Genomic DNA, 26,383 nt, shown 5'->3' with positions numbered 1-26,383 from the left:
AGCATGTATATTTTCCCTCAGGCCAGTGACATCCCTGTTCCTCTGTTATTCCTCTCCTTGGTACATTAAAGCAGCAGCAGCTTAATGAAGCAGAAAATGGTCTCTTCCCTCAGAGCAGCCAGAGGGAATTCTCTTCCTGGCACCAGCACTCTGTTCCCTCTGCAGTAGGAAGACAAGCACATGGAACATCTATTGCTGCTCCTGACTCTGCACAGGCAGGTGACAATTGTGACAATTGTGCTGCTTCCTTGCAGGTGTCAGGGGCCATCCTTGGCTGGATCCCTCTGGGCCTGAGGGACAGTGGCAGCCAAGACTGAAATGCTGCTGCAGCTCTCAAACACACACAACCAACAGCACCCACTGCTTCTGCTGTCTGGCACCAAGGGCTCTTGCCAAGCACCACCAACTCACTCTGGTGCTTGAATAAACATCTAGAAGAATCCATTCTTGAACACCAATACAGTGATGAGCACACTGTAACTTCCAAAACCAAAAGGAAGGAATGAATGAATGAAAAAGGAAAGATCCTGACCACAGCTGTCAAGTAACAGCCTCTGCTCTAACTGAACTTACTTAGATGGACCAGATTTCAGCTTTGCTCCCCCTCCCCTTGGCAGCCCTCATCCATTCTGTCTCTGCAGAGCTGTTCATCTTCAGCTCTCCCTGGTCGCCCCCAGCTCCCATGGCACAAAGTGTTCCTGGTTACAGGCTGCCCCATCGAAACACCACTGGGTTTGGGACTGTCACACCACCCCACAGGCCCCTCTCCCTTCTACTTTAAGACTTTACTTGCAGCCAGTTCAAATCTCTCCAAAGCCCTCAGGGCATGCAACACCAGATCAAAGAAATGTGCCAGGATATTGCCAGCACTTAAGCTTATAAGGTAAAAAAGCCCAAACAACCTCAAAGCAAGATAATCTCATTTTCTAGCTCTAGTCTCTTTAAAACTATTGAAATTAAAAAGGTTCTGGCTGGTAAAGCAATCAAGTGTCTATTTAGGAAAGAACTGGTAGGTTATTAGCTCACAGCTACACTGAAATTTGATTTCTTAGCTTAGATAAGTCTGTCTAGATTTCAGGCTGTATTTTAAGCACTAATCACTGATTTTCTCTTACTGTCATTACTACACACTGAGCTCAGAACCTCAAAGAGTTTGTTGATCTGGAGCTACACCACATGCTGCACCTTCAGTGTGCAGGGGAATCATCCCTGAGGAGTATTTCATAGTGCTGCTCCTTTCAAACCTCCCACGAGCTCCCCAACAGGAGAGTAAGAGAAAGGGAGTGGGTGTGGGGAACCCAGGGAATCAGCCTCTAATTACAATCATTTCAGACAGCCTCTGGATTGTCACTTAGAAGTCACAACATTAGCTGGGATTTCAAAGAATTACCACTCAGACACTGCAGAACTGCTGCTGCTGTGTCCAACACAAACCCATGAACACAACTGCTGTCTATAAAGGTTTTAATATCAGTATAAATAGGGCACAGTTACAAAAAACTGCAAGACTGGAGCAATGGAATTTTGACGTAAAAACCTTAAGTGAGGCCTTGCTCTTCAGAAACACACACAACACACAGACTGCAGGGTGCAGGGAAGGCGTGAGCACACATACACCATCGTGCCTGGAACCATTCAGTACAAAAATAGCAGTAGAAAGATGGTCTCTGAATTGCTGGCTGATCCCTTGGGTGTGCCTTAGCTGGACTCCACACAGGAGATGCAGGCTGCACCTTGTGTTAGGAGCAGAGTTAATGCCCAGCAGAAAGCATCTCCTCCCTCCACCCAGCCACAGCTTCCCCAGCTGAGGTACAAGCTATAAAAATAAAGGTTTTGACTGTTCAGTGCTTGTACCCAGCCAGGATGCTCTGGCAGACAGGGTGAGCAGAATGTGCACGTGGGCTGGTCATGGGGAGCCAGCTGGGCTCTCCTTACATTCACTCTGCTCCTGGGTGGCAAGAGTTCCATGGGATCTCTCTGCTCAGGTGACACCACTGCCCACACCTGGCCTCCCTCCCTTCCCAGTCCTCATTACAGCTCTGCCAAAGGTGACGCCTTCTGTGGTGGATGGGAATTGTTCCGCTGCAGGTCCTGACAAGGGAGGCAGGGCCAGGACGGGATCTATCTCTGCACGTGCCGCACAAAGGCCTGCACCAGCTGGAACAAGGGCTCCTGCCCCTCTGGACCCAGCTTGGAGGCAGACTTTCCCTGGGGAGAGGGAAGGACCCCGCTGGCAGGGGAAGAGGGACCTCCCCTGCGGAAGTACCGGGACAGGCTGGAGAGCAGCGTACTCTGCAAGCAAAGAGAGCAGCAAGTCAGCTCCTTCCACCACAGCCCCACAGGAACGTGGCACCATGAGCAGCCCGAGGCTGTTCAGAGCTGCTGGGGAATGGCAGCACAGGCCCACTGAGCAGGGAGGGGACAGCACAAGGCACCCACCAGCTCCGAGCTGAGCTCCTGCTTCATGCGCTGCTTGTCCCGCGGGTGCACGGCCGGGTCCCGCAGGTACCGCACAGCCTGCGAGATCAGCAGGTAGAAACAGTTCTCCATTGTAAACATCAGCAGAGACCTGAGCACAGAAACACACATCAGCATCAGCTAAAAGGTCAGCACACTCTGGTTTCCAGGTCAAATAGTTAAGGGATGTACAAAGATACACAAATGCTTCTAAACTTCAGTTCTGATCTGAGGAGCTGGGACTGCTGCTTGGCTGTAGCTACACCAAGTAACTGGAAACTTACTTGAGGGTTTTGGTTCCCTCTTGCATATTCAGCCCTGCAGCCTGAGGGAAAGGTTCTTTCTTCTTATCCATCTTTGAGGGAAAAAAAGACAGGCATTAGAGACAGGAGATAGGAAAGAACTGCTCATGCTCTTCAGAGTGTCAGCTGAAGGAGCACTCTGGGATCACTGCAGCTGCTGTGCCCCCAGACACAGGAAGGGCCAGTACCTCTCCCAGCATGTTCAGGGCCACGTTGACTGTGGCAAGGAGGGTCCCAAAGGAAGGTGCAACGTCCGAGTCAAAGGCCGGTGTGGTGAAACTCAAGACAAAGAGCACATTGTACTCAGCAAGGTCCAGAGACTGTGGAGAAACAGAAAGAGAAGTGAGACCCAGGAGGCCATGAGGATGGTGTTGCCATAGGAACAGGAATACCCAGTCCCTTCTCACACTTTTTATATGGAAAAATAGAAGCACTGTGATAATTTCCCAAGTCTCAGGTGTGCAGCTGGAGCAATAAAGTGTCCTGCACAATCAGACTCCATAGCTCTCCTCTCACAGCTGCCATCACTGGCACACCAAAGTACTGGCTGCTCCCAGGGGCCCAGGAGGACATTCCCTACCCAACACTTAGCAGGACACTGCCAGAATCAAGGATTAAACCTTCCCTTTCTGAACCTGGAGAACAGGCACTGGATCACACCACCATGGGAGGGTGACAAGATGATTTTTCCTGTAGAATGATATACTGAAGGTACAACCCAACTGGGTTATTGTCTGCTCCAGTAAGGTCACACACACAGCCTTGTGTAGATCACACAAAAGCTCAGCCAAGTCTTCCCTTCCCACTGTGCAGTGCCTGATTCCCAAAGCAAATTCCTTCTCTCCTGCCTTCCTGCTCCGTGCAGAGCAGCAGACAGGTGGGGTCACTGCATCAAGCAGGGCACACAACATCCAGAATATCCCTGGAAATGCTGGGAACTCCCCTTTGGAGCACCCACCTGGTCAAGGAGGATCTGGCAGACATCAGGGGTGAAGTGGCGCAGGGCAGCCAGGGATTTGCTGAGGATTTTGAGGAGGCTGTACTGCACTGTGAGCAGGGCCTTCTGCTCTGCTGCCTCTGACTCGGGGCTGGGGGGCTTGGAGGAGGCCTGGGGGTTGCGCTGCACGCGGGGAGTGACGCTGGATGGGAGGGAGTCGCCGTTTTTTGTCTGCGGAGAAAGCAAAGAGAAAGTCTTGGATACAGATGGGATTATTTCACACTAAGATAAATGTTTGGAGGAAAAAAAAACTGCTGTGAACAAAGAGAATGAGGAAATAAGGCACCCAAAGTCTGTCACTTGCTGAGAGTGTTCAGTTGGTGTGGGCTGGGGAGACACTGCATTGCAGGGAGGCAGCTGCAGAGGCTGTTTGGATTCCACACTCAGGAAAAAGAATGATCAACACACCAAGCCTGAGCCATGCTGAAGGAACTCTGCAGCAGCAATGCATCATCTCCACCTCGTGCATCTGAAGATGTCCCAAGAACAAGAACTATCTCCCTTTAACAAATTAAATCAAATTAAGGACACCAGGTCAACAGTGGCTTAACTAATGGCACTCCAGAGTCCTACAGCAATGCAGTCTCTTTGTAACAGCAGGCTACTCAGCACAGGCTGCTGGTTATCTAGGACTGGCTTTACACAGTCCAAAGGCTTTCAGAGTCCAGACTAATCTCAGCATTTTTTTTTTTGGCTGTGAAAAATGCAAATTCTAACTACAGATGAGTGTCAATAATCACCATGAAGTGTATCAATAATCCATTCAACATCCAAGACTCTTTATAATGATCAATGTCCCCTTCTAACAGGGAGCATGGTGAAGTCTGGTGTAGGATCCTCACCTGCAGGTAGTGCTGGAGCATTTTACGGCTGTGCAGGAGGGAGGTACAGGCCTGGCACAGGTAACACAGATTCACCTGCAAGAAATAAAGTCAGGGAGAAATCTCAAACCCTGTCTATTCACTGCCACTGCTGGAAGCTAGAAAATCCAAACATAGCACTGTGATCATAAAGGATCCACACAGTTTCTTAATTTCCCAGTATTTTCTTGAAATCACCTGGCACTAAGAACTGAAATTAAGTCATTGAATTCCCCAATTTACTTTACCAAGCTACCACTTCTTTCTTTCCCAACAGTTGTATTTCCTTACTTGAGACCAGGTACTGACAGAATGGGCAGTTAAATAACCTCAGCTGTAATTCCCATTAAAGGAGTGGTAATAACAAAGTGATATTGTGCCATTCAGACAACCAAACCCCTGCACTCCAAGGCAATGTATTATCCTGATTCCTACCTGCATGTCCCTCATAAGCTGTGGCAGGTGGAAATGCCACTCCTTTGTGAAATTGGAGAGCTGAAGAATGAAGCCAACAGTGTGATCAGCCTCTTCCAGACAGGCCAAGCTCTGCACAGTCCGTACTGCATTCAGGCACTGGGATGGAGAGAGAAGTAAATCAGGGCCATGGCAGATAAGGGACAGATGGGGTAACATCCCATCCTCCTCTCACAGACATTCCCACTGTAACCCTGCCCAAGGCAGCAGTGACTTCTCAGTGCATTTGCCCTTTCTGACCCATCTCCACTGCTGTTGGAACAGAGGAGCCAAGTGAAGCACAGAGGCAGTTTGTGACACACCTGAAGGATCCTCTCCTGATGGACACCCACAAAGTCCAGAGCTTCTGTCAGGAAGTTGTATCTGAGTGTTTTGAGCAGACGTTCCATGAGGGACATGGAGAGCCGATAGACCCCGGGCCAGGAGGGAGCATCCAGGGATTTCCGGGATGAGGCAGAAGTCTGAACAAATCACACACAAAAACAAGTGACTACTTCCCCTCCACACCATTCTGGCAGCCTCCAGCCACAGCCTGAGAGGGCATGGGAAGCTCTCTGGGTGCGTCCCCAGCTGGAGTGAAGGAAGCAGCACCCACCTGGATGGCTCCATTGGTGCTGAGCTGGTACACGCTCAGGAGGGGCAGGCAGACGCTCTGGGTGACACCAGCTCCTGCCATTGCTGCTGCTCCCTGCAAGAACAGACTGCAGTTGGAATCTGTGCCTCTGCTCTCTGAGACTGAAGGGACTTGTGCTGCAGCAGATATTTCAGTTCTTTGCACTGTCACCACCCTTTTACAGAACTTTCATCTGCACACACCTCTGTGTTGTTAAAAGTTCAACATCAAGAAAAGGGAAATCAAACCTGCATAACTGTACTCAAAATTCCATTTATCACCTGCTCTGGTATGTACATAATCCTTGCAAAGGGGCTTGGAACAACCTTGTTTTCACTTAAAGCCCCATATAAGTTGAATTTGAAATAGATAAGTAACACTTTATTAAAACTAATGAAGAAGCAGGTTCCAACACTCAATGCTGGTTTAATGAGGAGTATTTGCATTGCAGAATCCGTTCAGTGAAAGTGCCTGCTCTAAATGACAGGTCTGGCTGGCTCAGCTTTTCCCAGACATCCCACTATGGATGCAAGGCACACTAAGCAGGTGTACATACAGGACCTGCTGCTTGCCAATCTCAAAAAAATATCCCTTTATCTACAGCTCATCATTCAGCTGCATTACAGACAGGATAATGAGATAAAAAATGAGACAGACTTCTCTTATTTAAAGTGTACAGCCATGCACTCTCACTTCTCTGCATCTCTCACCTGCTGAGTCCTTGCTAAGGTCAGCAGCAGATGTAACGAGGCCTCTGTGAAGTGAAGGTTTTGTTTAACTCTCAGGCTGATCTCCAGTGCAGCAAAGATGGTGGGAAGCACAGGGACTTTCCTAGTAATCTGCAGCCAGTAATCTCCATCTTCATCCACCTCACAAAGCTCCTTAGCCAGATGCAAACCCAGAACACACACCTGCAGTGACAAGGAAAGGTAGGTAGGTACAGGGCTGTACCAAGAAAAATCTCAAAAGCATTTAGTAACACCACCTAAAGTTCAATCATTCTCAGAATCACAGATGAAGGCTCCTGGTATCCCTCACATTATACTCTGTACACCTCTTGGCTGTATCAGCACTCATAACAATGCTTTTAGTGCACACCTGAAAAAGAGGCAGCAACAGCCAACTTCCCAGACTGATGTGAGCCAAGAAAATTCTGATATAGAAACTGCTGAAACTTCCTCTGAAGGCAGCAGGCTACAAAGGAAAGCTGTTCCAAGCACCATGAAAGGCTTATCTAGAGAGAAGAGACAAGCCTGCAGAGCAGAGGAGCAGCCCCTTACCCCATCTCGCTGGTCCTTGTGCCTCACGCGGGACGCGTCGTCGGTCTCCATGCTGTCCTTGTCATCCGCGGCATCGCCCACGCTCAGGCTGTGCCGGGTCTGGTCCAAGAGAGCAATGACCTCATCCTGGAGAGTCTCACACACACTCAGCACCAGCTGGGGGTACTGGGGGATGTCATTCACTGTGACACACACAACACACACCAGTTAACACACAGGCCTTGGACTCGGCTTTCCAGTTTAACTGGTAACATCACTGAGCCACATTTCCTGGAATTAGCATTGATTCTGTTCTCATTTCAAAACCTACAAAACAATGAGAGCAGCTGTGACTGAGTTAGATGTCTAGGAGTACATATTAAGGGATTATATTCATCTCAGTAACAAAACCATGTAGATTTTGTCATACAAAGTCATATAAACTCATGACATGTCAAAACACAAATCAAGCACTACTATGGACAGATTATTCCACCACAGCAATTCCCACCCACTGCTCCAGACTGCTGGTATCAGCCTATGCAGACTGGGTGCAGTCCATGGTCTGTGAATCCATATAAATACTACATTCTTATCAAAACCACTATAATAAATTGCCCCACCTTTTACCAGCATGATTAGAAACTCAAATTCAACAGCAAAGAAAACAATTAAAATTGTTTTCTTTAAACCAATCCTCCACTTACTACTTATTTTTCAAAAAGTAGTTTGCAGAGCCAAAGCAATGGGACAAGGAACACAGACAAGTAACCTGACACACTTTTAATCACAGCTGCCTTTGTATGTGTTGCACAGAGAAATACTGCCCAGATTTCACTGAGGGTCTTCAAGTGCCACTGCACTGCCAGAGGCCCCACAAGCGACAATGACCAGACTGGTTTCTGTGGTTTGTAACAAACCACAGAAATGTACTCTTTCTTGTGTTTGGGTCTTTTGTTATCTCTAACTAGGAATCCATGGCAGAATCTAAGCTCTACAGTCACCCTGAGAGAGCCTGACTTACACATCCACTGAGCTGTCTCCAAAAAACACACAGGAACTAAACTGATCAAACAGAGGTTACTGTCAGGGAAAGAAAAGAGAAGGGAAGACATGGACAGAGTGAATGAATGATAAACCTCACCTCTTTCCAAAACTAGCTAAAGAAGGGAAGAAAAGAGGAGAGAAGTCCCCCAGGCTGGTGACTACATTCAGCACCCTGCACTATTACCAGCACCACGTGTTTATGTTGCACATGCTGGGGGTAAGGAGTGTTCAGCCCTGGCACCTCAACACCTGCACATGCACCACCTCACCTTTCATCTCCTTCATTTGCAGAACAGTGATAAGAGCTGAGAACACTTTGGCTTTGGTTTTCTCCATCATCTGCTGATCTGCCTGTAGTACTCCCTCCAGAATCTGCGTCAAGGAGTTTATGATTTTATCCACAGAACTCAACTCGCTGACAACAAAAAGGGAGAGCTCTTCAGATTAGACAAGATCCCTCAATAAATATACTGGCTTGAATGAGCTGTGTGGATCATAAGTTATATGACCCCTAAAAACATAAGCAGTTCTTGAAAGTAAAGTTTAAGTCACCATCTGGATCTCACTAAAGACATTCCACAGAATGAGAGAATGTTTTTTCCCTTCATTGTGAGAATGAGAGTGAGAAAGCAGGACTAACTATCACAAAAGCTCTTTTGCTACTTCTCACCAGCAAGCAGGAAACCAAATTAATTGTATTGCTACCACAGGTTTCTCACAATTTCAGCAACAACCAAGAGACATTTGACATGCCAAAAGAGAATTCCATGATAAGGCTTCAGTTTTCTCCCCAGATCACTAAGGGATTCTCACTAGAGCAAAACACTTCAACATAATCTCCCAAATTTTTATTTAAACATGACCTCCAAAGTTTTTATTTCTAGCAGTGACTAAAAAATATCCAAACAAAATACCTACCTTTTCCACTGCTTGAGCAGGATCAGAAGAAGGGTACACAGCATAGACCCCAGCTGCAGACAGGGCACTGACATGGGAACCTGGAGCTAAGGAGAAGTACAGGAAGAGTTACAGCTCGAACAGTCTCAGATAGAAAGAAACACTTCAGAAATGCTCAGCCCAAGCACCAGCACCAAATGACCAGGTTTGTTCTTTAGCAGAACTGAGGGGACCAGAGCCAGGACCCTCACAGAGTCATTTAGTAATGACAAGAATGACACATACAAAATAAAGATTTAAGCAGCTCATCAGTTCATAGAGAGAGAGAGAGACTCTGTTTCAGCCCATTTTCACAGGATCTAAAAACCCTAAGATTACAAGCATCTGTAGGAATAGTGCAAAGAAGATAAGCAATTAGGAAATGAAAGAACCAATAGGAAATGACACCTACCAAAACCCTGGTGCCATTTAGCACATCCAGAAACAACTCCTGATGAACTGCAGAATCAGTCAGATGCATGATATCAGCCTAAATCAACAAAGATAAAGATCAATCAGCACAACAAAAGGTGCTAAAATCAGTCTACTGTTTTGTTACTTTAAGAATCCATCAATATTATAACTGCTGAGTTTTACAGAAATCACTTCAGTCCTACATTACCATTGACAAGAAGCTGGTAATGACTAATTGCTTAATGGTGCATCCCTGCTGCACTCGACACAGGAAAAGCTTGTCAAGGTTGCAAAATTACTTAGAAACCCTCTAAAAATTATTTACTACCTCCTTCCTTGAGAGGGCAATATGCTCATTATGATCAAACAGCAAAACACCACCCACTCTAACCTCTTGCACCATGCTCACACCAACCTGTACTGTGCTCACACACACAACAAAACTGAAAGGAAAAACAGTGAATTCTGCTTAGCTGGCTCTAGGAAGCTGCTGACATTGTACTGCTCAAAATATTCATTTCAGCCTCTCATGCAGGGTAGGAGGCAGCCCTTACATGGCTTGTGGAGATGATGAGCAGCATCCTCCAGGCTGAGATGAGCATTTGGTACTCGGTGACGGAGGCACAGCTGCTGCCCTCGGTCTCTGCCACGTGCTGGGCCAGGGACCTCACGTACTCTGACCAGTAGGCAAAGCGCTTCTTGCTGGAGAAATTCTTCAGAGTGTCCTTCAGGGACTGGTCCAGTGAGCCCCTGGCCAAAGCAAGAGAAGTTATTCTTGGGTCAGAAAATATACTTCTGAGATTCAGGAAAGTCAAGGACACAGCTTGCAAGTGAATGTTATTCCACATATTTGACCTGTGCAGGGAATCTCACTTTTTGCATCAAATATGAAGGAAAAACATGATCCTTGAAGAAAATCTATAATTTTTTTAAAACAAATTTTAGTTAATCCTGACTTTTCAACATATGAAACAGATGTTACTTTCAGGAAAGAAAATCAAGTGGGAGAAAACTACTAAATGTGATTCAACCACTACAGGTTTATTCAGTTTAGTTGACAATTAGTTTTAATAAATACTGTATATTCTTATTTCAGGATACAAGGAAAATACTGATACATTCCCACCTAAAGGCTGCAGAAAAATTGTAATGTCTTTCTGCAATTAGTGATTGCAAGAATCTCCAATGTTTGTCATGTGCTCATGAATCACCCCCAGATTTTCACAGGATTACAAATGTTTTGCCCACATAGGGCCACATGGTGTATCAAGAGTTAACACACACAGTTTAGATAACTAACAAGTACAGGGATCAAGGAGAGACTACCAAAGACTCACTTGACAACATAGTAGATCTCCAAGCAGATGATTTTCATTATTAAGGCACAGGTATCCAAGACACTGAGCTACGAAGAAAAAAAGAAAAAAGGAAAAAAAAAATCAAAATCTGAGTTCTACAGGGTAACTGAAATGATCCCTACCCATCCACTTGGGATTGGCTGATACTCCAGTTCTGCAGGAGACTTATTTCTCCCACAATAGCAATACTTATGCCATTTTAACCACAGACTGGTGACAATAGGGACAGAATACTGTGCTCAGAGTTTGAACTCTTCAGTGAGAGCACAGGGCTTTCAGAATGAAGGAAATAACTCTCACAGAAAGGAAGAACAAGAACCTAATCAATTCCTCCATGATACCAGTCAGCCTGAGCACAGATTATGGATACACTTCAGACACACACCTTCTACAGTGAGTGTCACCACAGCTGCCACACAGCTATTTTTGTTTCACATGTGAATAAATAGCAGAGAATTTCAAAAGGCAGCTCATGGCTGCCCAGTCTCTGAAAAGCCAGACAGCATTCACTTCATCTTCTGCCTGTGTTTAACCCACTTGGTCACAGCTCCCTTTAGGAAGCTGGAAGCAGAAGGAATGGCCACACACATCACTTAGAACCTCTTCTGAGGAGTACATAAATCCATTTTGTTTAGATGTAACTCACCTCTGATGATTCAGAAGGCGGAGGAAGGGTCCCAAAGAGAGGATTAGTTAAATTTTCCCAGAACTTTGGCCTAAAAGACATAAACAAAAGTATTATCAGTTATCTCCCTCATGCCACGTGCCTAGCAGCATTTTAATATGCTTTGATAAATACAAGTTTATTTAGCTTTGTATAAAAGAAGCAGAAATATATTTGATTCTGACACACTGGGGCTTCTCATCTTCCACACTCAAAGCCCACACACTGCGTACCCTCACCACACCCTAAGATGCAAATGTCCCTGAAAAGTCTGATAAACCACAGAAACAGTGTTCTGGAAAAGAGGAAGGGAAATGCCTTGACCACTCACTTTGTCCTCAGCACGAGCATGGCGCTGTCACGACGGTCCTGCCACAGCGCGTGCAGGAAGGCGATGGCGGCGCGGTGCAGGAGGGGAGGGCACCAGTACCTCTCCTGCTGCTTGGAGTCAATAAGCTCCAACACCACTTGGAGGCAGCTCCACTCCCCCAAGCTGAATTCCTAAAGCAAAAGGAAACAAGAGGATATAATGCTGGAGAACTATATTGCCCACTGTACACAAATCTTTATCTTTCTCATTGCCAGAGTGTCATGAATGAGTGTTTTAAGGTTGCTAAAAGAACAGCACATGCAGTGAAGAGAGCAGCTCACAGACACCCTTGGTCTTTGTTGATGCTCTGTTGCTAACTCAGTATCTGCCTTGAAATACTGGGGAAAGTTTCTCTTTGGTTTATAGGAAAAAGCAAAACTGGGATAACACCACACGCATTAAACACAAGCACAACCTGCATTTATCTTTACATTAAGCACATCGGGTTACAAAAAAAAATGCCAGTGAGTCCTTGGGCAAGTATCTGCTATTGTACCTTTGACCCATCACTGCCATCCTTCACTTCCAAGTTGAGGAACAGCTCAATGAGGCCAGGCTGTGTCTCCACTGCCACTGTGAGGAACTCCAGGATCATGACCTTGATGCGCATGTCCTCGATCTTGCTCTGCAGGTGGGTGAGGAAGGCGTCGCGGATGGCAGCAGCGTCACTGCCCAGGCAGGCATACACAGACATGGGAGCAACCTGCCCATGGGAACAAGCACCAGAGGGAAAAATAAACATGCTGAACACAATGCTTAATGCTTAAAAGGTGATTGTATTGAAACTCAAAAATATTTAATATTGGATCTATGAATCTATCAAAGTAAGTTGTCATTAAGCAGGAAGAAATGTGACAAGTGATCCAAACTTTCCTCTTGAGCAATTCTACTCTATCCTCACCTATTTCTCAAAGGTTACAAAAGAAATAGAAAAGACAAAGGAAAAAACAGTTTTGGAATTGTATTTCTTGACATAAATGAGCCAATATCTGGATTTCTATGCTTTTAGAAAGCTACAAATATTCTGATGTTTAGCAGACAAAAAGAATAAGTGTAGAAGACTTCATAAGTCTAAAGTCAATTTTTACCAAGTCCAGAAGTCTAAAAGTTGAAAGGTCCCAATCAAAACTTAAATAGGATACTCTTCTCAGTAAGGTGGTAGGAAGGTTTCAGGTAGGAAGGTCTAGGAATTGTATTTAAGAGTGTGACTAGAGAAAGTTGATCAAAAATTAGGAAGAGAATAACTGGAGGTACAAATACTTTGCAGAAAAACCCCCACTAATGGGATGCCTCCCAGTGAGTGCTGAGTGACTCCTGAAACAGCAGATCACGTTAAAAAACTAAAGGATCTTTTAGATGATTTTTCATGTGCATTAACTTACAGATGTCAGTCCACCCTGCTTCAACTGACTTGCACTAAGCTCCCTGATACAAAAAAAGCCCGAGGAGATTATTTGAAAAAATTTCAGTGGTGGAATTAGTCACAAGGGGAGAAGCAAAGGAGCACTGATGTGTCTTATCTTACTGTAGCCAGTCGTTTGAGCAGCTGGATGGCCAGGCGTGGAAGTGCAGGGTCGTGCTTGTGGTAGATATATTTGGCCAAGACAGCAATAAGGTTGTTCCCATGAGCACCTGGAGAGAACACAAATAAAATGAAAGAGAAGAAACAACAAGATGTAACTATTTACCAAATGATTTCCACAGCAGAAGATGAGAACTAAGTTGGTCTCCCAAAAGAACATGGTATGGGTCTAGCCAGAGGCATTAACAGCAACCGATTTAGTATATTCTGTAATTACAATAACCTCATTACAAAGCAGCAAACAATAAGCCATGTTTGAATAATCCTTTAAAAGCTGTCCCAGAGGGGAAGAATGCCTTAGAGGAGGGAGAAGAGGCATCCTCCCATCAGTAGGAACCACTTTTTGTAACCTGGAAACCTTAACCAGTGTTTGTGATGAGACACACAGTGCCATTTGCAGATGCCCCAGGCAGCACCCACCATGCTGAGTGAGTGCCTGCTCCAGGGGTGACACCACGCTGGACGGGGGCTTCAGCCGGATGACGTTGTTGGTAACAGAGAATGCCAACTTCACTGTCTGGATCAGCAGCTGCCCTTGGCCCTGGGACTCATCACTGTGTCCAAAGAGAATCCAAAGTAAGGAACTGTGCTCACAACCAACATTTATTATTTTAGAACATTCACAGAGGAAACTCCATCAGAGTTACAAGACATTTTCACTCAGAACCAGCACACAGAAGCTGCCCCAACAGGCACACCCCACTCACCTGCTGGACTGGGAGGCCATGACCATGTCAATGGTGTCCACCCCAATGCCCATGATGTTAATGACAGCTTGCCCTGCCTCTGTGTTGGCCAGGCTGAAGATGCACAAGGACTGCAGGCTGGGGGCATTGCTGTAACACAAACACAGGACAGTGTCAGCAGGAGCACTTGAGGCATTTTGCCACATTGCATTTAGAAAACTACCACAAAGTAACCTCATTTCTACACCCCCACTGACCCTTGCTTTACTCTCCCTTCTACTTTCACCAGAGTACACCAAACAGGAAAGTGGATGACACTCTGTCCCAAGAAATCTACGCGCTCTTTTCTTTTTTCTACCAGAAGTTCTAGAAACCAACATGATTTGCTCTGTCCCTAATCTTTTGCTACCCTTCCTGTACTCAGAAATGCAGCAAACAGCTGAAACCAGAACTACACAGCTATGCCAGCTCCCTCCTAGTCATCTGAATTCAAAAACTGAAACAAGATGACAGTGATTCCTGCACTGTAAACCAGGCTAGTGCAGGTGTGAGACCTCTCACCTGTCTTACCTGCTGCAAGGATCCATTTCAGGACATAAATTCAGAATAGCATGGATCAGCTGCAGAATTAGGCAGCCTAAAACAGAGATGAAATGGACTACTCAAGTTTTTGAAAACTTTTGCCTCATTCCTTGTATTTTCCAACAAATCACAGCACCTAACAATATCAGGAGTTGTACAATGCAAATCCCAAATAGCTGCTAGAAAAAGAAGGCAGGTGATCCCTTTTATTCCCTTCCTCTCATACTCCCCCACCCTTTAACATCCTTACCGATTTTCTCTCTCACTCCATGAGAGTTGTATCTCCATTTGTGGTAATTTGGTAACATTTCCTTCAGAACAAACACAATGCAGGGCACCAGGCCTTGGCTCTGGGTGCTACCAAGTTGTCCCTAGGAGAAACAGAAATGTTACTTAACCAGGAGGGGAAGGAGGACACTTCTGGAGGAAGATATTTCTTATTGTCTTTGAAGTGTGAGAAAACCATGGAACACAGATTTACAAGCAATTTCTAGTCTTTTGTAGTCACTTGAGACAAGTCAAAATGTTTTTTTTCTAAGAATCACATCACAGAAAGTACAAACAGCAGTGCAGAAGGGAGAGTTAAGCACATATTACTTAGAAAGCCCTGCTGCAAAGAGACTGATCTCAGACATGGCTGAGATCACTTTCACTTCTCAATCATAACAGCTCAGAGCACTTGAGAAGGACTCACCCGGACAAGAGTTGTTACCAGGTTCAGGAAGGAGATGGTAACACTGTACTCGCCTTGGGGCTGCTCCATGCTCATCAAAAGGTTTCCATAGCCCCCAGCATTCATTCCCTCTGCACTGTGAAATGAGCAAGAGAGGTCATCACATGAAGAGCAGGATTGTGACATGAGTGAGAGATGTCAGGTGCAGAGATTGCACCCTGGCAAAAAGTTTTTATTGCATGTTATGAATTGGATAGGCAAAAAAAAAATGGGGTGGGGAACAGGAATACCTGATCATGTGATTCATACTGGACAGTGGATTGGCAACAAATGGCAAAAACCCTGTGTGGTGAAGGTCAGTCCAAACCTGCAAGAGAAAAGGCACAGATACTCCCTCTGATTTACATATAAATGTACTAGTTCTCACCAGCAGGTCCTTTCCTCACCTTGGCTGGCATCCGAGAAGCCAGGACTGTCAAGCAATTGACACAAGAAGCAATAACATCCACAGGGGGAGAGATTACAGTTGTTAGCCTGCAAAAGAGAAACAGCATGCATGAAAAAAAGCACTGCCACCTGTGGTCTAGTCTGTTTTTTAATCAAAAAGCTTCTTTCTCTCTCACTGAAGTACACATATATAAAATTTAAGCAGATAAATACAGACACCAGAGTCAGCACTTTCAGTCTAGACTTGCCACCTCCCCCTCACACCTGAGTCAGATCAATTTACTGCCAGAGCAAGGCTGGCAAGACAGCAGGTTGTCACAGCAAACAATAATTATACAGCTGAACATCAATTCCCAGGCAGTTAACTCTGTGAGAAGTTAATAATTACAACTGTTTTAAAACCTGTGAGCTACTGCTCTAATGTTATGTTTTATCCCTGTTTCATGTAAATATAGCTACTAATCAAAATTACCTTTAAAGGGATAAAATTGCACACCTTTCAGGAAAGAAGTAGAAGAGGGGGCATTTCTGCTGTATCAAAACATTAACCTATGTGTAACCAGAACAGTTTTGAGAGCTGAACACCAGTCTTGGGGAATTCAAGCACTGACACACATCCTGTAAAGCTCCTGGCAAAATAAGTAATCAGCTATCCTTCAGGTCACTCTATCTGCTTAGGAACCTCTGCTGTCAGGGACTCACCTCTGCAGGAGCATGTAGATTCGTGATGTGATTGGCAGAAGACAATCTGCTATTGATACATCAGTGCTGATGACTTTATGAACCAGATCAATTATGGGCTTGACCCTCTGGCAATGCTGAATCACATCTAGATAAAGAAAACCAAACATTAGAATACAAAATTGTACTTCAGCAGTAATCAAGCCTGGAACAACGCACATATCTCTTACCACATATCTGCATGATTCAAAACCATCCCTCTCTCATATTAAAAAACATTTGTTTATCTATCTCAACTTTTCCCTCATCTAAAGTGTATCTCATTACACTACATGCTCTTGGCTTTTTGCAGTGAATTTTACAGAATAATCATCATCAGGTTTCTGAATAATATTCCATGCTCCTCTAAATGCACTTAGAGCTGTTCAGTCCTACTACTAACCTCAAATTTCACCAATTAATAATTATTTATTCTCTTTCACACTCCCAGTCTGTCTCACCTGCTGTTGACACAACATGGAGCAGCATCTCAATCTCACAGGTGAACAGAGTCCAGCTGCTGTAGGAATACTCCCAGCGTACCAAATAAGCCCGATCATCCAGCATCACTTGGCCCACTGTTCCCTGAGGTATCCGTAGATTTGTCTGACCTAGTCCTACAGATTGAAGAAGCAGGTGAAACAAAGTCACAAATTTACCCATGAGTTAGAAGCCAGGTAAAGAAAGAGCTGAGTTCCCCAAAGGATTTCAGTAAGAAAAGGTGGGTGCAGTTTCCTTACCAAGAGGATAGAGGAGCTTTGGAGCCTGTCTCCGCCACAGTGTGCCATCCTCATGGGAGATCACATCTGGAGGTTTGTGCTTGTAAAGCTCAATATAGAAGGACATTTTATCCAGGAAACTGTATACCTGCATCAGAGAGAGCTTCAACAACACAGCCAAAGAGCCAGAGCTCCTTAAAAATTTATCAACCAGGTCATTTCCAGTATCAAGCAAGTTTACTTGAGGTGTACAACAATATCCTTCTAATACATCAACCCTACCAAAAAATTATTACACAACCCTCATGTTCAGACAAGTCTCATCTAATGAATCAGATAAGTAACACCCAAAAATTAGCATCTTAATCTTTAGCCATTAAAGCTGAAAATATTTCTAAAAGCCAGAAAACAGCATCCTGCAACAGCACACAACTTTGAAGGAGCCATGTCCATTGTTCTTAGACAAAAGCCTATGTCTGTTATCTAAGATTGCAACTGAGATAAGCACATGTAATGGAAAGAAAGAATCACAGAGCATGTCATCCCTGACTCGAAATAAATCATCTCCCAAACACCAAGAGAGATCCTGTACCTTTTTTGCAGTAGATTTATCGGACACAAGGGCTTGGAGCAGCTGAAGGAGAGGAGTGAGAAGATGGGGGAACATCCCACAAACACTGTCCAGGATAATACCCAGACCTGCAGTAGGTTCCTGGAGGTGGAAACAGAGAACAAATGTCTTATTACTAAAAAGAAAAGCTAAAAGGGTCTCAGTATAGCACAAGGTTACAGTTCTATTTTAAGCTGTACATATAACATTAATCATGCACAAAAGTATCACTCCAGTGACTGGAGATCACACTTGCACAGACTAAAGCATGAGGCAGTCTGCAAGTATAAGGCAAGAAGTAAGACTGTAAGGCATTACATATCATCCTAATTCTGACAACAAAAAATAAGCACAATGCTTTTGCCAGCAGTTAGTTCAATCCTTGCAGCCCCAGCCCTGCTATCAACTATCACCTATATTAAAACTCGTTCCAGTATCCTTTTCAAGTGTAAAGCCAAGGCTGTACCTAAAAAGCAGGAAAGGGCAAAAGTAAATCAAAGATAGATGCAAATGAACATTTGCTCCTCAGGCCCTCCTAGAAACCAACTCACCAAATACAACCAGCCTGTTCCTTTCCTAAAAGGGAACCTTTTATCAGGTCATAGTTATAAACAAGGTAGGTCAAACAAGCAGCAAACACACTCACTGTCTTCCAGAAGAGCTGAGGAATGCTGGAAGCCGCCAGAACTTCACATGCAGCATCAATTATATCCTACAAAGGAAGACAGGATGGAAAAAATCAAAGCTACTTCACACAGGAGGATTTTGTTCCAACCAGGTTCTGCCACATTTTTGGAATTTAAATTTCCACCAAGATGTAATTACTTCCAGGATCCAAAACACACCCAACACTCCCACCCCAGACCACAACCTAAAGCCATGCTCCTCATAATGAATGAACTGGCCACAGCAAACACATCCACAATATCTGCAGAGGGCTGTAAAATGTCCAGTCTAACTCAGAATGAAGTTTGTATTATTTCCTTTGTTTTGGGAATAACAGATCACCAATTAGCTTCACATCCATAGGACTTCAAATGCATGATGTGCACTTTCATTACTAATCTGCCAGTCTGTAGAGGTGTTTACCACATTTGTATGGTGTAAATGCAGAAGGAAAACCAGCAAATCACTCATTTGGGTCTCCCTAAGCCACATAAAGCTTTCAAATTGGCTTAAAGCAAATTTGCATAACAGATTTGCATAAAGTATGCATTTTTGCATAAAGCTATTCAAATTTACAGTCTGAAATGCAGGATTACAATTTAATAGGCAATTAGCATCAGTTATGACAGGTAATTCTAAATTATGTAACAACTGCAAAGGTTCTTGGATGCTTACCTGCTGATTGCCCAACGTATGCAATTCCAGTGATGTCAGGACAAAGGAAAGAAGTCCATAAATACACATACAGGCTGTGCTGGCAGTACACTGCAAAGACAGAATAAACATGGCTGTTATGGGAAAAATATGAATTACAAACATGCTGTAACTCTGCTTTACACACCAAGTAACTGACTTTTTATGTATCCTTGCAAAACAGGGAGCAGTCATTAGTTAAGCTCCATATTAACACAAAATACTTCACTGACAGTAGAAGTCTTGCCATTACCATTATCACTAGAAATGCCTTGCAGGCATCAAAATAAAAAAAAAACGAAAAAGGCACTCAACACTTCTAGGAATCAAAAGGATTTGCTTTCACAGGCTTCTATCTACAAAACAGTTTATCCTACACCATTTATTTTACTGAAGTCCTATACAGAGAATAGTGCAGAGTTAAATCATCCAATACTCAAGATCCACAATGGCAAATACACATATAAAGGCAAATCAAGAACTTTGATTAACTGGAGTCTATTCTGCTCAAGTGAGATGTAGTTCCTTGCTTAACAAAGCTTTACTTAGTTCTCTGGACATAACAGTTCCAACTCAATTTCTGATCCTCACTGAAAGAAGACTAAGATGATAGAACATGCTTTACTGCACGTTTGAAAAGAACTTTGGTTCAGTCTCTGCTTCCCATCACAGCTGTACATCAGGAGCAGTCAGACCCTCAAAAGCTTATATGCACAATTGAAGAAACTCACATTCTTGCCCCCACTGCTGAGGGATCTCAGCAGCTTTGTCAGATACTGGAAGACATTCAGCTGGATAGCAGTGCTGCCCATCTTCCTGATGATGTTTGTGGACTCATCTGGGTTTATGGTGTGACGGAGCAGAGCCCAGGCCAAAAGCACTGGAGCATGATGTGAGACATCCCCTAACTGCAGCAGCTGATTGTCCATCTCCTGCACAGAGACAAAGCAAAAGCAAAATAACTGAGATCTGAAAATAATTCATACTCAACAAGCACATAGCTTACTGTGGCCTTCTCATGGTATGTGGATGCCAGTTTCTACACTTGGCCAACAAGCACAAGGACCAGAAGTTTACAGACACAGTCTAGATAATCACAATAAGTTCTGTATTGTTAGGCTTGAGGAGGGGTTGGTTACTCTGCCAGTGCTTTACCTGGTGGATGTGCTGATTGTTGGCCAACTTGTGCTCCTCTGTCCTGTCATCCAAAGCACGCTCATGGAGGGAGTCAATTTCCATGCCTTCCACCAGAATAAGAGCACTAAAGTAGCTACAAGCAGCAGCAGAATAAAAACAAATAGGTCAGTAACTTCATTTGAGAATTCAGGTGAGGTTTTTTTTTAAACTATAAGAGGTCAAAAAGCTTTAGTTTGCTTTGTTCATCTTTCTTCGAAGCAATAAGAAATTACAATAAATGAATGGCACACAATCCAAATTTTGTCTTGAAATGCTGGTACAGGAAAAAATACAATCTTCAGAACTACCTTTTCTGGTTGAACAGACAAAAAAGGGTCACTGAAATTTGAAGACAGCTTTTCCACCTTTAAAACTCTCTGCCATCAGGAGGTATGGCAGGATTCTCATTCCCCCTTCTGAGTCATGGCCCACACAGAACAACAGACATTAATTATAAATGCATTTTTTTCCTGAGAAAAACAATTGTTTTGCTCTGTACCCACATCACAAATACACACAACACTTACCCAATACGATCCACGAGGTGATCCATGCTCTCATCTACTAAATGTCTGTTGGTTTGTCTCGTGCCAAATCCCTGCTCCTTGAACATCTTTGCAAAGGCCAGGAGCTCCTCAGGTGCCATTTCAAAGTATGCATAGTAGAGGAAGATGACTTCCAGGAGCATGGACTGCTCCCGAAGGCACTGCACGAACCACCGGGAAACCTGACGTTCTGTCTGCATGAAGGAAAGTTCCACCATCACATGTCAAACTCACAGGGCAGCCAAAGCAGTCACAAACTGAGAAGTGTGGAGGCATTTCAAACGCTTGTGCAGCCAGCAACAGTGTCAATGGCAAGGAAAGCCACTCTAGGTCCAGAGAGATCATGAACAACTACACATAAATGGCTCTGTTGGCTCTCCACATATTTATTACAAGGAACACTAAGTTTCAGGAGACTCTGTCTCTGAGCAAAAGTGTATGCTGTTATAGAGAAAACAAATTTTATGTTTCTTAGATGTCCTGATTAACTGCATCTGTACAGATATATTTTCCAATACACTACATTTAAGAAACAACTTTATAAGCTTGAGAAATGATAGTAAGAAACAAAATACCATCAGATTTCCATGTGTTTCCCAGGTAGGAGCCTCTGCTTTGTAGAGTGCTTCAAACTGCTTGCGGTAATTGGGAACGAGCTCCTTGTCCAACTTTTCAACGCACTGGAAGTACTGTGCCTAAAAGAAACAAGTCCATCAACTTCTCACATGCATGTGGGCTTTTTGCACAAGCAGGGAATTACCCCAGAGCTCCCATATTTAGCCTGTTTCAATGGCATCACGTCCTGCACTCACTGTGTAAGGGTGTCTCTCGTCCTGGAAGTAGATGAGCAGGTGGAGGACGCAGCGCAGGATGCAGATCCTCTCCTCATAGTAGTAATCAGCGAGCTGTGAATGTAAAGTGTCACCAATACCAACCTGGCACAGTGCCCAAGTCCCTGCCACCTCCCTCTCCCAACCACTGCCAAGGCCTTCACCACAGGAATACAGAGTTATTACAGATGGAATTTCAACCCAGCAGTTCTGAATTTGGGGAAAATAACCAAGACTTAAAAAACGTCACAGAACTCAATCAAGCATTGCCATAACGACAGGTCTATAATTACACTGTTAAATGAGCAAACTTGGAAATTTTTACCCCTATTACCCTCTGTCAGAAATGATCATCAATCTTGTCATGACACACAAATCTGCAAGCTTTGGAAAATATGGCAGTGTACATCTACCCAGCTCAATTCCCTAACATCAAGCCTAAAACTGCATTTCTGTAGCAATTACTAACCCTCTTCAAGTCTACATGCACATCCCTCAATTCAGAAGCACCTTCTAAATAAAAGTCATCCTTTATTTAAGGAATACTTAAATTATTTCAAGATTTTCCACAAAAAAGTAGGTTTGCTGCCAACAGATTTTTTCCCCAGAAAATACAAATGGAAATTACTAACCTTCAGCATCAGAGCCTGACTCTGCCTTTCATCCTGAAGAACTGTCTGTAAAAAAAAAATGACAAAAAAATAGCTACTGGAGAAATACCTACTGACAAAATATATGTTCACAAAATTACAAAAACAAATTAAAGACAAATTTTCTTTCATTTGGAAAGACAGATTCCAAAAGCACAAAGCCAAAACACTCATTTTTAACTATGTATTTATTTTTCAGCTCCACTCTCATTCACAAATCTGTAGCTTTCCTGTATTCCTGTGACAGAGAGAGGAGCTGAGTTCCTGCAGAGATCCAAGAAGGAAGAGATAAGCCTGGATGCAGCTCCAGAGAAGAAAAGCTAGAAAGCCATTTCCCAATCAAAACTAGGATTCACATGTGACCATTTGCATCAAAAAACAACTGTTATTAAGGAAAGATGTGGAGTCAATAGAACATAAATGGGAGCTATGGACCTTCAAGGAGTCTCTTGTTCCTCTGTAATCCTCTTGAAGATAAGATTGTAACAACTGCACACTCTGCTCTTCATCCAGACCCTGAACAAAAGAAAGATAAATGATCTGAAATTAATAAAAGGCAGCTGAATTCATTAAAGATTAAGATTCTCTCCAAATACTCAGGCAGCTCTTATCTTCAAAACAAATAATATACCAAAAGAATATTTTTGTACCAGGCAGATGCTTTAATCAGCACTTCTTTTAAATCCAAATACCAGCTTTAATGTCACTGAGCTGCAGTTTAACTCCAGCTAAAGGAGCATCAGCCATTTAAATAAAGGTACCACCAGCCACCAAACTTTAAACTTCTGGCTTAAAGAAACAGAACCTTGCAGGTAAATTGAGAGGAGTGTCAAATAAGGCAACTGATTTAAGGGACATCAGTTTTGTAGCTGAGCAGTTTTCCTGGAAGAATCCAGCTCAGACCCACAGCAGGTGGCTGCTGCTGAAAAGGACCAAGAAAACCACAGCATCTCAGAGTCACTCATCACTTTGGAAGCTTGACCTAGAGCCTCAACATGGACTTCAACATCCTTTAGGTTACTTTGAACTGGAAGGACCTTAAGTTTCTCTCTACTCAACATCACAAAGGTTACTTCAGTGTCAGAATCCTGTAACAATGCATTCCAGGGATAAAAAATAATCCAAGAGCAGCTTCACTCACCAAAAACTTGCTGACTCTCAGACCCAACTCTTTCAGTGGAGCAGCAACATCTTTATCAGCTTTAATTTTTTCTGCTGAAGTCGTACTAAAGTGAAAAGAAATTTTAGTCATTAAAAAGGCAGCAATCTCAAGGAAAAAAATTAAATAGGCATAATTTCAAAGTTCTCCACTCTATCAGTTTAAACTGAACATTTGCTTTTTCCCCAGTGACCTCTCAATATTTCATACAAAATTCTGTAACCTTTCTTTACTTGCTAGGAAACTCCACATTAGAGATTCATGTCTAAAATCAGGCACTGACTGTACCTTGGTGGTTTGTAGTATGACAGTCCCTCTAACAGCCTCTGCCAGTGCTTGTTCAACTCTGCAGCAATCTGGGCCTAAAACAGAACCAAACACCACTGAACAGACTCCTCAAAGTGCACTACCACATATTAGAGCTGTTAAACTTCAGCAAAGCAAAGAAATTCCAGCAGCACAAAGAGACAGGAACAACACAAGGCAGGTGTCTGTGGGTCAGAATAATTCCAGAGGCAGAACTGAACAAGGCACTGCCCATTCCTAGGGAGGTGGGGAAAAGGGAGGCAATGGACTGGGTTTAGAAACATTTGGATTCCCAAATTCTGGGCAAATTCTTGAAAGCACAGGCTCCAGCCCTCAAAATAAGGCAGCAGTTGTACCACACATGAACACCCCAGGGCAATCCAGGCAGCAGCACTTGTGCCCGCTCCAGAAAAGGAAGCACCTTTTCCATACACCCTTCCAGGCACTTCATGCAGCAGCTGCAAACAAGCAGTGGAAGAATAAACAAGTAGCAGAGGTATGGGAACAAAAATCACACTGAGAAAGAAGGAAGAGCAGCAGAAAATATTTTCACTAATATTCAAAGAGATGAACAAAGGATGTGTTTGGCCATGGAGCCCAGGAAGTGATGGTCAAACCTGCTCTGCAGGGAATGAACTTACTGGTTCTCTTAAAGCTGATCTGCCCAGCAGAATTGTCCATAATTCTCTGCTGCTCCTGCAAACACAAGGAAAAGGTGGAGAGTATTTTAATGATTAATGTTATTCCAGCCTTCCATTTAGCTTACACTTTTCAAACCTGCAATTAACTTGCAGCAAATGACACTGCAGTGTGAGAAAAGTGATTTAAGGAAGATTAGCTTTTAGCTAATGAGCTTCAGATGTCCTAGAAAAACCAAGGGAAAACCCAGAGAGGGTGACAACTGACACAGCAAGACCTGTGAATTCACATCAAAGTTTCACATTGATATCAGGTTACCAGCTCAATTTGATTTTGCTATCTGAACATGTCAGGCTCCTAAGAAAATGAAAGCATAAAGCAATATTCTATTGTTACATTCAATGCTCTCCTTCAAACAAAGTTTTCCATCAGTTTTATCCTCCACTCTAAGCAGAGCATAAAATTGTATGAAGTGAAAAACTGCACCATCTTTACACAGGCACCAGAATATATACACTCAGCTTCTCATTTCTTCATGAGAACTCTGTAGAAAAGCCAACCTGCACTACAAAAATTTACAGATCACACCCTGACCCTGGCACATGCATTCAAAAAGTCTACCTACAACAGCCCAGAGAAAAGATATTTGCCAAAAAGCGTATTTAATTTAGAGAAACTATGATTTGCAACACATTACAAATGAGGATTTAAACACTCCAACTCCCCACACAAAGACTGTCTACACAAGAACACTCATTGCCTTATTTTTAGAATAACATTATTAAAATAACTCACTGTGGCAGTGAAAGTCATCTGTGACTTCTGCCATGTGGTGACACTTAATGACAACATCTGTTATTTGCAGCACACCCATCAGTATAATTTCTCCCTGCTCATTCCTCACTGGTTGTGTGCATTTCTCTACCATGAACCTCTCCAGCCACACAGAGCACCCAAAGGCCCAGAATTTTACCAAGAATTGAACAGCAATGTGAAAGAAGCTATTGAATCAATCCCAGGTTCGGTGATCATGTCAGATCAGTGCCTTTATTTGTCGTGCACAGTTTCTTTCACTTATTGTCAAATCCCAGTCCCAGCCTAGCAACGCCAGCCCACCTACTGCTCACTCCTTCACAACCCCCTCTGGGAATAAAACACACCGTGGTTTGTTGTCCCCTCATCAATAAGGCTCCAAGACAGCTAAGGAAGGAAAGCTGCTCTGTACAGGACCACGAGTAACAGTGGTGTCACTAATTTAATAAAAATTAGACACTAGGGAAACTCCAGAACATAAAGCGTTGTAATAAATGACAAAAAACGTGCTCTGGAGATACGAAACCACCGAACTAAGATGATCACTGAACACGGGATTCATTAAAGCCCTTCCGTTACACATTTCCACGTGTGGATTTGACTCGCACGTCCCAGGAGCCGCGTGGGAGGCGCAGCCGGCCCTGGAGCGCCCCTCGCCTCAGGGAAGGGCCGAGCGCCCGTCGGGCACCCCCGCGAAGGGAGCGCGGACCGATCCCCGGCCCCACCAAAGCAACGGCTCCAGGGAGCGCTGCCCAGCCCTGATCCCGCACGGCAGAACTGAAGAGCCACAAAATGCCGGCAGTCTCTCCCCACTGCGCTCCTTGAGCCGGGGCTCCCTCAGGGACCCTGAGGCTCCCCCAGCCCGGGGGGCGGGGCCTCACCGCGCGCGCGAGGCGGGGGCGGGGCCAGCCCGGCGCGCGCCTAGCCGCAGTTAAAACCTCCCGGCCCCGCGCTGCGCCCCCTCCCCGCCGGCCCCTCTCGGCTCCCGGTCCCGCGGAGCGGGGTCCGCCCGCAGCGAGAGCCGGGGGCTCCCCCACGCTGCCCCCGCGTTCCCTCCGCCCCAGTGGCCCCGGCCCCGCACCTCGCGCTCAGCCCGCCCGCCGCCATCTTCGCTCCGTTGTCACGTGACCCAGGGG

The 26,383-nt window shown here is 44.4% G+C and overlaps 1 protein-coding gene across 1 annotated transcript; it reads right to left on the bottom strand.

Moving 5' to 3' along the window:
• Positions 1-1,450: 1,450 nt before the first annotated feature.
• On the bottom strand, positions 1,451-26,378 carry NUP188 (nucleoporin 188). The gene is made up of 44 exons (XM_058038368.1): positions 26,329-26,378; positions 24,437-24,491; positions 23,778-23,851; positions 23,472-23,556; positions 22,766-22,846; positions 22,313-22,357; positions 21,663-21,755; positions 21,426-21,545; positions 20,833-21,044; positions 20,285-20,399; positions 19,861-20,061; positions 19,112-19,201; positions 18,417-18,482; positions 17,753-17,872; positions 17,182-17,308; positions 16,903-17,058; positions 16,424-16,550; positions 15,721-15,808; positions 15,565-15,641; positions 15,296-15,410; positions 14,852-14,972; positions 14,590-14,656; positions 14,041-14,169; positions 13,754-13,887; positions 13,277-13,383; positions 12,248-12,454; positions 11,713-11,882; positions 11,364-11,433; positions 10,697-10,764; positions 9,914-10,109; positions 9,358-9,435; positions 8,928-9,013; positions 8,279-8,424; positions 6,984-7,165; positions 6,414-6,614; positions 5,686-5,778; positions 5,393-5,551; positions 5,052-5,189; positions 4,599-4,673; positions 3,718-3,927; positions 2,948-3,079; positions 2,742-2,812; positions 2,440-2,569; positions 1,451-2,292 (listed from the first exon to the last, which is right to left on the bottom strand). Exons 1-44 carry the CDS (start codon positions 26,352-26,354, stop codon positions 2,122-2,124), a joined length of 5,214 nt encoding a protein of 1,737 aa, XP_057894351.1. The 5' UTR covers positions 26,355-26,378; the 3' UTR covers positions 1,451-2,121.
• Between the last annotated feature and the right edge of the window lie 5 nt (positions 26,379-26,383).

This window comes from Melospiza georgiana, chromosome 20 (genome assembly GCF_028018845.1).
Source record: "Melospiza georgiana isolate bMelGeo1 chromosome 20, bMelGeo1.pri, whole genome shotgun sequence".
Taxonomy (NCBI): Eukaryota; Metazoa; Chordata; class Aves; order Passeriformes; family Passerellidae; genus Melospiza; species Melospiza georgiana.
The sequence above is the reverse complement of the archived record's forward strand: the minus strand, read 5'-3'. Positions and strand labels throughout refer to the sequence as shown.